Source organism: Apis laboriosa, unplaced genomic scaffold (assembly GCF_014066325.1).
Source record: "Apis laboriosa isolate Shangri-la unplaced genomic scaffold, ASM1406632v1 scaffold23_cov150, whole genome shotgun sequence".
NCBI lineage: Eukaryota > Metazoa > Arthropoda > Insecta > Hymenoptera > Apidae > Apis > Apis laboriosa.
Window position 1 is genome coordinate 3,524,824 of NW_025222452.1, and position 13,474 is coordinate 3,538,297.

The 13,474-nt window shown below is 34.9% G+C and overlaps 1 protein-coding gene across 5 annotated transcripts in view; it reads left to right on the forward strand.

Moving 5' to 3' along the window:
* Positions 1-9,478, forward strand: part of LOC122713442 (arrestin red cell-like) — a 29,444-nt gene extending 19,966 nt beyond the window's left edge. For 2 of the 5 annotated variants that reach the window (XM_043933888.1, XM_043933885.1), the window contains exons 5-9: positions 173-310; positions 2,346-2,489; positions 5,184-5,270; positions 5,541-5,684; positions 6,004-9,478. In XM_043933888.1, the coding sequence (XP_043789823.1) occupies positions 173-310; positions 2,346-2,489; positions 5,184-5,270; positions 5,541-5,684; positions 6,004-6,079 (589 nt within the window). In that variant the 3' untranslated portion in view covers positions 6,080-9,478. The remainder of the gene's footprint in view (positions 1-172; positions 311-2,345; positions 2,490-5,183; positions 5,271-5,540; positions 5,685-6,003) is intronic. The other 3 variants (XM_043933887.1, XM_043933886.1, XM_043933889.1) reach the window with 3 other exon arrangements.
* The last annotated feature ends 3,996 nt before the right edge of the window (positions 9,479-13,474 follow it).

Consider the following 13,474-nt stretch of genomic DNA (forward strand, 5'->3'; position numbering starts at 1 on the left):
TTTTTTTTTTTTTTTTTCTAACGTGACAATAAAACTCGAGGTACCTTAAGTTAAAAAAACGAAAGAAAGAAGATCTGTCCCCATTAGTATTAACGCTAGGTGCGACGATGCGATAATCGGCGAAAGGAATGATAACACAACGATACAGAAAATAAAATGATTGCACTGGCAGTATAGGGGTATCGCCAGGATTCACACTGAGCAAGGTCTTTTCTCTAAGGCCAACGCTTGCTGACAACAAAGACAAGCGAGGTCTTGCTCTAGACGGCCAACTTAAACACGAGGACACCAATCTCGCATCTAGCACAATGTGAGTGCTCAAACATTGGCCGGCTATATCATTTTTCTTCGTGAGGCGAACGTTCGCACACTCGAAGACTGGAAACGGGCCAAATGAGAACTCGCGAGATTTTCCTCCGTTATTTGCGAGGATCGATTGGAGACAGATAGCTCGAAATTCTTTTTTTTTTCGCGTTTCTATCTGATTTATTAATGGGACGTCTCCGTTTATAGACATCTCTTTTCAATTATTTTCGATACAACGGTAACTTTTTTAATCGTTTCGATTATTCGACCGATCAATCATCGAAGATACAAGATACTAATTCTAAACAATTGTTTAGATCTCTTTCGCAAGAAAATTACTTTTATAAAAGTTCAAAAAAAAAAAAAAAAGATTTATACTTATAATCTTCGGATAGATAAGTAAGAAAAATGAATATTCTATCGTAGCAACGAAAGAGTGTGGATACGTCGTTGCAGGATTGTTAACAACCAATCGGAATATATTAACTCTCGCATCGAAGCCCGTTTGCAGTCTTTGCGGACGATCGCGTTGTTGAGAATCGAAATATATTGTATGGGAACACTATATCAAAGTGGAATGCCAGTATTTTTCTTCATCGCCTTTTTTGCTGGGGAACTTTATATGGATTTGGTATTCCATCGGTGGTGGTCTATTTTGCTGTACAGAGGACACCGTCCCTCTTTCTCTAACCCTCTCTCCCTCCACCTTTCGTTTTCACTTTATTTTCCGTTATCTCCACGTCTGTGTCTCTCTCCACAATTGATATGCTGATCGATCGAACCCTCATTCCCTCTTTATATTTCTCTCTCTCTCTCTCTCTTTTTCTCATTATTTCTTTCTTTCTTTCTTCCTTTCTTTCTTTCTTTATCGCTCTTTTTTTTTTTCTCCCCCTGTATTCTCCATGTAGTCTGTATTGCAGTGTGACGCACAAGCTGAAGTTTTTCGCGTTTTTTACACACACGGGGATACATATATATATATATCGTCAGGATATCGTCACAGAGCGCGTGTCACATAGCTTATTATCGTTGTCCTGTCCCCTCGACGAGGTTGAAGTCGATGCGTGCCTCTCGTGACCGAGCTTTCGTATTATGGGATCGTATAATATCGGTGCTCGCGGAGTGGCAGCTCTATATCGTTCCAACGATGCTACACGTCACTGGAGAGAGTCACGAGAGTCGTTTTTTGCGATATTGAAGTACGCCTCGATGTCCCGCACGTAGCACCGATTTTATCCCTCCCCCCTCCCAGTATTCCCCATTTACGGCGGGTAACATCGTAATATCCGTTTTACAGTTCTTCGTTTATTCCCGTCGATTATTTACATCTGTGTGTTAGATCTATTTCTTTTTCTTCTTCTTTTTTTTTTTTAGAAATAGGATATAATATCGGTATCGTATGTTTGATCGGGATTGATCGGGTTATTTTTCGAAGCTCGATTTCAAAGTCATTCCGCGCAAGAATTGAAATGATTCGCGAGCAATCCGTCCCAGTGATACACCTCGAATCGAATTATTCCAAATTTAAATTTCAAATGTAATTATTGCGCGTCACGATTCCAATCGAATCGAACAGGAAGAAACGTGACTCGCCAGGTTCTGACGGAATCTTTGATCGATTATTATTTCAGATTAGATAATAATAATAATAATAATATTCCCATCGAAACACGCCCATCGAACTGCAAATAACGACTAATCCAACCCGAGAGACGAGTTTTATCACCAAGCTTTTACCACCGATAAATCCATCGACGATCTCGACGAGAAAGTCGATAATAACAGTCGGTGTGCCGCGCCATTTAATGGGACAAGTCATCAAGCGTGGTCTTTGACATCCGAAGAGAAACGTATAGATTCGAATTACCTCGCCTAAAGAAACTAATTTCGCGTTAATTTTGGTTTAACCAACAAACCTAACGATAATCCTCCCCCTCTCCACCTCCCCTTATATATACCGGAAATTCCGATTGATCCGGATATATATTAGGCCCCCGGTGGCACGTTTACCTTCACTCTTCTGCCTACATGTTTATCAGGGAGGGGTGCCCGGTGGGGCCAGGTTTCACGCTGAGCAAAGTGTTCTCTCTGAAACCGCTTCTCGCCGACAACAAAGATAAATGGGGGCTTGCCCTCGATGGCCAGATCAAAGACGAGGACACCAATCTGGCGTCCAGCACCCTGTAAGAAAACCGCTGCTTGTCGATGGACAACACACGCCTGATTATATTCGTACATACATATACATAATATATATAGGACTGGTCAAAAGTTTGGGTGACGAGATAATTAGAAAATTTCGTGCTCCCCATTTTTCCCCATCGATGATATTCCGTCGTTAAACTCGACGTCAGTTCGAATCGACGTTTTTCGCTCGTTTTATTTCATATTTTCGAGCGGCTCTCTTTTTCAACTCTTTCTTTCAGTTTTTTTCGCACACAGTTTGTCGACAAGATTTTTATCGGGATGCTATTAGGTACCGTTTCACGTTCACGATTCGAATCTATCCGTCCTCGGACGTTACGCCATATACCCAAACTTTTGATCGGTACTGAGTGTACGTGCCTCTGTTTCTCTCTATCTCTCTCTCTCTTCTCTCTTTCTCTCTGTCTCTATGAGTATCAAAAGAGCTCGATCACGCGTGCGATCACGACTTCTCTAATCGAGAACGTCTTCGTATCGATTCTCGAAATTAATTTTTTTATATTTTATATCGAGGAGGAACAAAGTAAAGTGAATTGTAAACCGGTGGAAGAGTTACATCCTTTGTACCATCGTTCGTATTATTATCAACGCTTTCTGCGACAGGCATGAAAGGGTTTTGGATCCTTTTCTCTCTTTCCCCCCCCCCTTTTTTTTTTCTTTTTCTTTTTGTATTCCACGCGCGACGAGAATCTCAAATTGAACAGCTAGACTGCGTTTTAAATTGTCGCCTTTCCCTTTGAAGCTCGCCTGACATTCGTGGCTCTTAATGTAAACCGTGTCTCTTATTTGTATTTGCACCGTTCCGTGAGCACTACGGTTTAGTGGTCTCGCCAATGTCTGGGGAGGCACTGATGGCGATTAACTCGTGACTCGTGTTCTTAAATGGAATATAATTAAACATCACGTATTTCTATTTCAATTTAATTTAATTAACTCTTCTCTTCTTTTTCTTCTTTTTTTTTCAAATAATTTTTAAAAATATTCCAAATACGCCCGCGAAATTATTCGAAATAAGTTTGGGAATTTTTTTTATCCTTAAAGGAAAGAGTGAATATTCGCGAGTCATTATTATTTGCGAAAGGAATTTTTCAGAATTTTATTTGCTCGATCCAGCAACAGTTTCAATTATCTTCCATTTACATACGCTCGCTTCGTTCGAAAATAGGAAGAACGCGTCTCTTCCGCTCCCGTGCGCTATATTCGGAGACCAACCGCGTTTTTCTTTCGTGTTCCGGGTTGATTTGATCGCTTCCCGAGTAAAACTTACTATCGACTCGCCAACCCCTACCTTTCATGCAAGTGCTCGCGTTTTTCTACGGGAGAGAAAAACTTTTCGATTCGCGAAAATAAGAAAGGAACAAATGCGATTTCTATTACTTTCGAAACTATATTGGAGAAATTACGTTCCGTGAAAAATTGAAGAAAGGAATTCCGTTTCGAAAACGCTTTAACTAAATTTGAACGAATTTTTTTGTTTTCTTTTTTTTTTCCGTTAAAAAAATATTTCTTCATTAAATCGTTATTAATTCATAAATGATAAAGCAAACGAATACTCGAGAATTGTGCGTGTGTATGTATGTGTGTGTGTGTGTGTGTGTGTGTAAGAGAAAGAAAATCGTGTAATCATATTGTTACTTTCGATAAACGGTGACGAGGATAATTATACGCGCGATTACACAAACGATCGTGATTCGCCGTAACGTGAATAATTTGAAAAGGGGCTATATAGGCGAGAAGTCGTGAACAGCAACGTGCACGTTTCTCTTTATCGTGTTTTTTCGATGATTTCTCTCTTCTCCTGGAAGAGAAATGAGTTGGCTGATTGGCGATGTAGAGCGGACTTGTACCTTTAACGCACCCACGGAACGCGGTATTGAGATTTTTAGGCGTTGCGTTTAGCTGCTGCTTCATTATAGTGCATTATAGTGCGTATTATTCCTGGGCAACATTAGATTTCGTCCATTACAACGACAAGGAGAGAATGTTTTAATTGATTGGATCGATCACGAGATATAGATTCGACGAGAATTATTTCCAATTTAAAACGCTAGATTACACATTAGAGGATCGATTTTGCTTCGTCGACACTGCTGCAAATCCCTTGACACACTTGATTCAAAATTGATGAAAATAGGAATAGGTGCGGTGGAAGCTTTTCGAATAATTGATATATTTAACGTTCTTGCCATTCTTTTGGAATAGTTTCGAATTATTTTTCAATTTTTCTGCGCGCCAGGCGGACCGAATTTAATTCACACGATCCACCATATGTATTTGCATTTCCACTTCAACCGCACTATTCATACATCAAATCGTACCAACTCCAGACGTGTAAGCAACCATGCTTAAACAAAATCGATAAACCCTGTTCCCCTGCTTCTTTCTTGTCTTGAATGCTCGCTTTTGCACTTGTTGCTTTCAAACTGCTTGATACCGTGCCCCCCGTTTTCAAAGCTTCCTTTTTATCAACAAGTTACCCCTATATTCCTTCCCTGTACACGATATTTCTCGCCATTCTTCCTTAGAACGTGAATCGCTTCAACGCTCTACTTTTTCTTACTTCTTCTCCGTTCGATTCGTATTTTTCTGCTAATTATGCATGCTGGGCTTGAATGTTTGATAGTAACTAAATAAACGATGGAAAAAGTCTACGAATTTTCGTTGTTTCGCAGCGTGGTGGATCCCTCGCAACGCGAGAATCTCGGGATAATCGTCCAGTACAAAGTTAAAGTGAAGCTTTGCCTCGGAGCTTTAGGAGGGTAAGTTGAAACTTGGTAATTTATTTAGTTGATTCGTTTGTTTTTTTTTTTTTTTTTTTTTTTTTTTTTTTTTTTTTTTTTTTTGGATAAAGGCAAACCGGAGCAGAGAGCAGAGTGATTTTTCTCTTCGTTCCTTTTTTTTTTTACACCGAATTTCCTTTCGATTCGTTGTAATCGCAATTGATATCAATTTATATCGAATTAATTTAATACAACGTGTACTCGAGGAAGCAGGAAACGAAGGAGGAATTTAATTCACGTTGTTAACAGCGAATTAGTGGCGGAACTGCCGTTCATCTTGATGCATCCGAAACCGGAAGAAGAGGAACCAGCGCCACCCACGGCGCGGCCCAGCCCGACGCAAAAGACGGATAGCGAGATACCGCTTGACACAAATCTGATTCAATTGGACACGTACGTGATCGATGTTTAAGTAACGATTTCGAGCTACGTTCCCGCCAATCGATGGACGTTTCGATAAATCATCGTCGCATAATGCGGCTATCAATCTTCCTCTTACTTCTTATCCTCTCGTATTATCGTTGGATGTGAAAATTGATTTGGTATTATTTATATAAAGAATAAAGAACCATTGTTAAAAAAATAATCGTAATTTTCAAAACTTCAAATTCAAAAAGATCGAATTAATTCGCACATCTACGTAAAAGCAACCATATCAAAAGATCGCGAAGATCTTCTTCTTACAAGTTTTTAAAATTGTCCCTAATTTCAGGGAGGCTGACGGCGACGACGACATCATTTTCGAGGACTTTGCCCGTCTCAGGTTGAAGGGTGAGACGGATGCCTGACTACGTGGATCCAACTCGATCGACCTGTTCGACGCAAGCAAACGTAAGATCTTCCAGAACGGCGCGAGCCAGCTGATCCTTTAATTCGACGATCATTATCACGCTTGGGAAAATGATTTGAGTATCGGTGATAAAATGGAACGTCGATTCTTCGCCGCAAGGATCGAAGATCTCATTTTCGTCATCGTTCGACGATCGCTGGAACAACTATCTCCTTTTCTTTCTGGATGCTGGATGAAAAATCGTATTGGTCAAATTCATCTAATTATCTATATTGTACACGGGACGACACCTATGGAATGGTACTAATCAATCAGAGAGTAACTAACGTGCATCTCGTTCGACTCATCAGGGGAGGAAATGAAAGAACATTTTGGATCGATCACGATTAAAATCACGCGGGGAAAAAAGTATAACAATGTTATACTGTTTACGCTTTGACAACGTTTCGTTTATGGCTGGAAACGATTCGAAGATTGAACGCATCGTTGAAAAAGATGTCGGATAAAACGATATATTTACCAGTAACGGGATGGAGGAATAATACATCTTTTACTTTGGAGATGCGATTTAACCAGCACACGTGTTTTTGTTATTTTAATCACATGGCCAGTATGCAGAATTCGTTCTGTCAGTGTGCGTTTTTCGTGCAGAGAGTCCGAAAAAAATGTTCTTGAGAAAAAGAGACTGGTCGATTTCGCTGAAGAAAGGATTATTATTCGTTTCGTTTTATTAAACTATTATTGGTTTAATAAGAATCCTTTAAGTTGTTGATAATAAGTTACACGTTTTCCTCATTGAAATATTAAATTTGAAAAAGTTTTATCATATCCTTCCTGTATAAATATCTTTTTCGTTTCGTATTGTGTGAAACTTTTAATTTTGAGATTTTGCGTTGAGTAACAGTTTGTGAGAAATAACGATAACCATAAGCTTTTCTTTTCTTACATCGTGTATGTCTGTGCAAGATCGGAATGTGCAGCCTCTTATCGTACAAACGAATTTTTTGCAGTGAAAAATTACGATTAATCGATCGGACAGTACTATTTCTTGACAAACGTTAAAATTATCTCGCTTCATCGGAAGATATATAGATAGTTTTGACCGCAAACATAATCATAAATCATCGTAATTTCGAACATCTCTCGAAAATGAATTCTCGTTTTAGCATATTGCTCGAATCGTGTGACTGCGAATCTTTTAAGCGTACCACAGTTTATAAAAGAATTGCACGATAATTGAAAATTAAACAATATTCTATGTGAGATAATGTGTTACGTTGATCGCTAAATGTGTCTTTGTATTCGACGTTCAACACGCGATCAGAATGAGATTCAACGAGAATGTTTCTTTTCAAAGAATTAAGTATCGAATAGTCGTCGTCGTTTTCGGATTTCGTTTCCGAAAAGGCAAGAAAAATTCAACGAATTCTTAAACGTTACATATATATATATATACATATTATATATATACAAAAAACAAAGAATACATTATATATAGATAAATATATATACACACGAATACACATATTGTACACACCGAATTATGCAAACTTTGCGTCACACGCTTAACGATAAATCGATCGATGATTAAAGGGAAAAAAAAGAAAAAAAAAAAAAAAAAGAAAAGAAAAGAAAAAATAGAGATAAAAAAAATAAGAAAAGAGAATTATGTAAAATTTCAGCAGTTTAGCTTTTACACGTTTATACCGACATCGAGAAAGTATTGGGTTTTTTGCAACACGTTACTAATCTTACGATTTTTCTATTCCTTTTTTATGTATCACATTTTTTACCGAATGAAACATTCTAGTGCCATCTTTGAATACACATTTTGGATTATAGAAAATTCGTTTCTTTGCGAACATAATTGAAATCGATCCAATTCGTTACTTGCATCGTTTACCGAAGACTGTTTGCGAAAATTGAATCGATCGTGTAACACTTTGATGGAAATATCGATTCGAATTAGTTTTTTTCTACATCCTTTTACGAATTACGTTCACGATGAAAACGGCAAAACGAGTCATGGAAGAGAGTACAATTAGTCACATTAATATTTGGATCTTGTTTTATCTACGAAATCTGTTATTTTATTATTATATTGCTTATTGCTTATCGTATAGAAAATAGGCTAGTTATTCTGTAAATTTTTTTTAAATATTTTATCTTGCGATATTTTTTTTTTTTCTACAAAGTTTGTAATTCTTGTCTCGTAATTTTTTCATCATCATCTTTTTAATACAAGAATTTCTAGAAGTTGAAGCGTTTGAATATTAATGCGACTAATTGTACATCGAATAATTCCAAGCGTAAATTGAGAGAGAGGGATCATTCCAGGTGTATGTGATTAAACGGTATGCCTTTAAGAGCGAGGTATCGAGCATTTTCTAAATGGCAGATCGTGATCAATGATTGACTATCGTAATAGATTAATCCTTTGGATTAAATCTCGCCGATCTGCGATTTAGAAAACATCTTATATATGTGTTGTATGTTAGCACGATTTAAAAAAAAAAAAAAAAAAAAAATTAATGCGTCCGCTGTCAATTAATTATTATTTTAAAATATCAACATCGATGACAATTTTACGAAGGGCACAGCGAGCGCGTTTAATTAAAGAGGCAACTTCTGCGTATCGACGTGCGTAATTTTTCAAGTTAATGTTAATAAATTCTGTATCTTGAAGGGAGGAAATATCGATGGTTTAAAATCGAAGAGAACGAGATTACGAACGAACAAATTATTATTATTCACAGACGTCCATGAGATGAAAAGAAGAGAGGGGGAGGAAAGGGAGGGAAATTTTTGTATAAGACAATCCTTCATTAATATGCTCAATGGAGGATCGACCGCCATTTTTCCGCTGTAATAACGAATAACAAAAGTCAATTGTACAACAAACGAACGAAGTTGCAAAACCGAACTCGACGATTCTCTTCGATTTTAAACGACAAGTTTTCGATTTTTTGGGCCAGGGCAACGTTGATCGTGCTGTTGGCCGTTTAAATCGTTGCACATGTATATATTACATATATATTACATATACGCAGAAGGAGTTCAGGAGAGGAATAGTATTTTTTATCAATTTAGCATTTACAGAGTGTATTTAGGAGAGATTATCGATTACATATATATATATATATATATACACCAAAGCATCTCTCTCACTTCAATGTTTTCGTAAGCAAGGAAGCTTTCAAGGGAGAATGGAGGAACAAGACGAACATAATTATTATTCTATAGTTATTAATCGAGCGAAACAATTGCATAAGTTACTGTAAATGTCGAGTTAATGTTTAAACTATTTAGATAAGTGGAAGAAACGTAAGTTTGAGGTCTTTGCGTTTCTTAATCGTGATTATTTTTTTTTTTTTTTTTTTTTTTTTTTTTTTTTTTTTTTTTTTTTAAGAGGAAAAAAAAGAAAAAGAAATTGTATAAACCGTTTCGTGATTCGTGATTATTTCTCGCACTTTGCTCCATTGAATCACGTGGTCGTAAAGATTCAGATCTCAAACTTACGCGTAAGCATACATATACATATACGCAAACAAACAAATAAACAAACAAACAAACAAACAAGTACACTTGTACACACGCATAGAGAAAAAGAGAGAAGAGATGAAGAAACGGCTTGTACAATACGCGCGAGAGTATATTTTATATTCGCACGCGCTGGTGCGCGCCAATATTTTTTGTAACATATTAAAGGGAAAAAAATCGAATGGTCGATCATGGAATAGTTCGTACGTAAATTAATACATAATAATAACGTTTTGGAACGAGGAATAAGACGAGATAGACGGATAGAATATCAATATAACTGCACAAAACAAATTGCAACGGTGTTACAGTGTTGCTTCAGAGTCAATAATGGGTGCTGTTTTAAAAGAAAGTCGTATCGTGTCGTCGTTTTTTTTAACGAGTGTCTAACTGTGTATCAAGTTTGCGATTCGATATGTATTTTTGAAGAGGAACGAAAGAGCCCATTAAAAAAGCCTTATATTAATCACGGATCGCGATTTGTATCGAGCAATTCGTCGCTCTTTTCTTTCTCTCCTTTTTCGTCTCGAACTACGTTGGTTAGTTGGAATAAATTAATAACGCGGAGATTACGAATCCATTTGAAAGTAAAACTCTCGAAGATACTTTTTATTATAACTGTTCCAACAGTTTAACTCTCCAATCAAGTGTCCGTTTGTCGAGAGCAAAATTTCTTACAAATTTTACTCTCAAATGAATCTTGTATGTTGTTATATGAGATCATCGATAACCCTGTCGATGTTAAGACACGAAAGAAAGAAATAAAATTGTACATTGAGTGTATCGCGAAGAGTGACGTGTAACGATTATAGAATTACGCAGGGCATAATATAATTAGTTAAGTTAGAAACAATTTAAAGTAAGAGAAATTAATAATAATAATAATAATAATAATAATAATAATAATAATAATAATAATAATAATAACAATAATAATAATAATAATATTAATATTAATATTAATGATAACAATAATAATAATAAAAAAAAGAAACAAAAAAGAATCGTCCACGTTTATCGATTAATTAAAAAAGTGTATGTGTAATCGCAGTATTCTATTTTGTGCGTGTAATGATTGAAAATCAAGGTTGCAAACCTTCATGAGATACATGGCATGGATTACAGTGCCGTGGATACGTGTAAATTGCGTTTAACTTATTCATCAAAGACGAGCGTTATTCGCTCGCTAAATTTCCCTGATGATATATTCGTTTTATATATTCAGAAATGAAACGCGAGAGGGAAAAGTGTCGAAAGTGTGTATAAAGATGAAAACAAGAGGAAAGAGATGAGGAGATGGGAGAAGAGAGTAAATAGCGAGATACGTAATATATTATAATGTACATGTAAAAATTGTGTATTCTCATATAATAATAGCTGTAATAATTTAATAAATCTTGTATATCGCAAGTGATCTTTTTTTTTTTTTTTTTTTTTTTCTTTTTTAGAATATTTTTCATACTTTAATCGTTTCAAAGCTCGAGTTGTCGAGCTTCTAAAAAAGATGAAAAGATCTGTGTTTGAAGTTGAAACTTTGATTTTGATGAAAGATAAACAGTATATAATAATCTTGAAATCTTGAAATTCTTCCGTTTCGCTTGAATTATGAAACCGAATTCTTTTTTAATTTACCGAGTTAATTAAGCTTGCTCCGAATTTTAACTCCCTTAAATCTCGACCAAGTTCAAATAAAACTGTGCGCAGAGGTTGGCATATTTGAAAATTTGCGGATTCGAAAGTCTAAATTGGAAGTGGTGAAATCGATTCTGTTTGAACTGAACTGAATTCATCCTTCGCGAGGATTTCGAGGGTAAGAAAGAAAAATATGCTACGAACGAAAAAAAAAAAAAAAGAAATAAGGATGGAATGGAATTTGTGGGCCGTAAATAAGACAGGGATGCAAAAAATTATACAATTCATCTGGTAAAAAGAGTTTATGGATTACAGCTTTTTCTTCTCCTTTTTTTTAATTGCAGAACAATTCTACGCTTTTAGGAGAAAAATTTATTAGTACGGAAAAAAGGAGAAATTTTTTTTCCGATTAAAAAAATATTCCCTTATTATGAAGCTTCTGTTTTTTTTTTTATGAAAAAAAATAGGATCATTCTAATTTTCTGCGCGAAAGGAAATTTAGGAGGATAATAGTGATCATGTTGAGAAGTGATTCAAGCGAAGGAGCAAGATAAATTTTTTCTTAGAAGCTTAACACGAAAAGATTAAATTTCACTTAATTTTCCCGTGAAATTTTTCATTATAATTTTTCTTTTAGCACGTTCCATTATTTTTCCATAAAAATGAATCGAAACCACTCATAAATTAATATTTAATCATAATTTGAATAAAAAAACATGTTTCGATTTCCCGTTCTTTTCCCTTTTTGTAATCTCTTTTTTTTTCGAGTATTTCTGCTTGAACTTTCAATCTTGAAATAAAAAAAAAGAAAGAAAAAGAAGGAAAGAAATCTTTGAAACTTGTCTCACAGAAGTTTGGACAGTTTCAATTACACCGAGGCGCGGGATGGACGTTCGTGTTTCGTTTCAGATTAACTACGAAAGTTTTCAAGTTTGACGGAAAACGAGCACGATAATTCCACGGTGGATGGATTAGAATGATCCTTTTTCATTCGGCTATATCGAGATTCGATTCCGTTTGTTTAACGTTCCCGTGGAACTCGAAAAACTGGTGGTGATGGTGCTCGCAGGCGCACGCAGTTTTGCGTGTCATGTATTTTTAAAAATAAACACGATCCACGGGAAAATGCATCCTTCTTGTGCAATATAATTTTCCAATTTATAAATTGAACGCGTTCCCGAATTCGATTAACAGAATATGGAATATGAAAAAAAATTTTAGTTCACTTTAAATCTGTGGATCGTTGTTTGTCATATAAAAATATGTATTAATTTTTATACATACACGGTATATATTATATCTCGTTTTCGTTTTATTTATTTATTCATCATGATTTTTATTCGAAATATTTTAAAACTGTTCAAATAACAGATAAAAATTTCCTCTTTTATAATAAAATATAAAGTTTCTGAATGCTTACACAATTTTTATATTATTTAAGAGATTTGAAAAAATATATATATATATATATCCTTTTAAATTTTAAAAGTATATTTAATTCGTGGTAAAATTTTAATATAAGCGATACAAAAATGTATCATATTGGAATTAACATATTCAAAAATAATATTACAATTATTCTTCCAGTTGCTGTTTCATTTTATTGCACCAGTTAAAATTCTTTGATTAAATATTTATCCCATGTTGAAACGGTAAAAAACAATTTCGAGGATTTAAGGTTGTTTCCTAAAAAAAAAAAAAAAAAAGATAGAGGCAGAAACTTTTACCATACATTTTGCAACTTATATATAAAACACATATATACGATATTAATTATCTATGAAAAGATGAAAAATTATTGATGCGAATAATGAGTTGTATTACAATCGAAACGCATTTATTATTTATTTTAGGAATTTATTTTCACGTTTAATAAAGCTCGAATGCGAAATCTTTCGTTTGTTATTTTCAAGAAATTCAAGATCGATGGATCATTTGTAATTATTCAACGATGTATTTTTTTCATAATCGTTTAAAAACAATATATATTAATATGGAATGATATTTAATATAAAGTCGAATGAAAAATAAATTTTTGTATCAATATCGTGCATCAATATTTTTGTATTCTTTTCATTTCAACAAAAAAGTCGATTTTGAAAAAAATGTTTGAAAAAAAACGATGAAATATTTGAAAGGAAAAGAAAGATCGGTAAATAACACGGTTAAATAGAAAGTGAAGATTCTTCGCTTGAGAAAAATTTGTTAACAAGTATGCCAT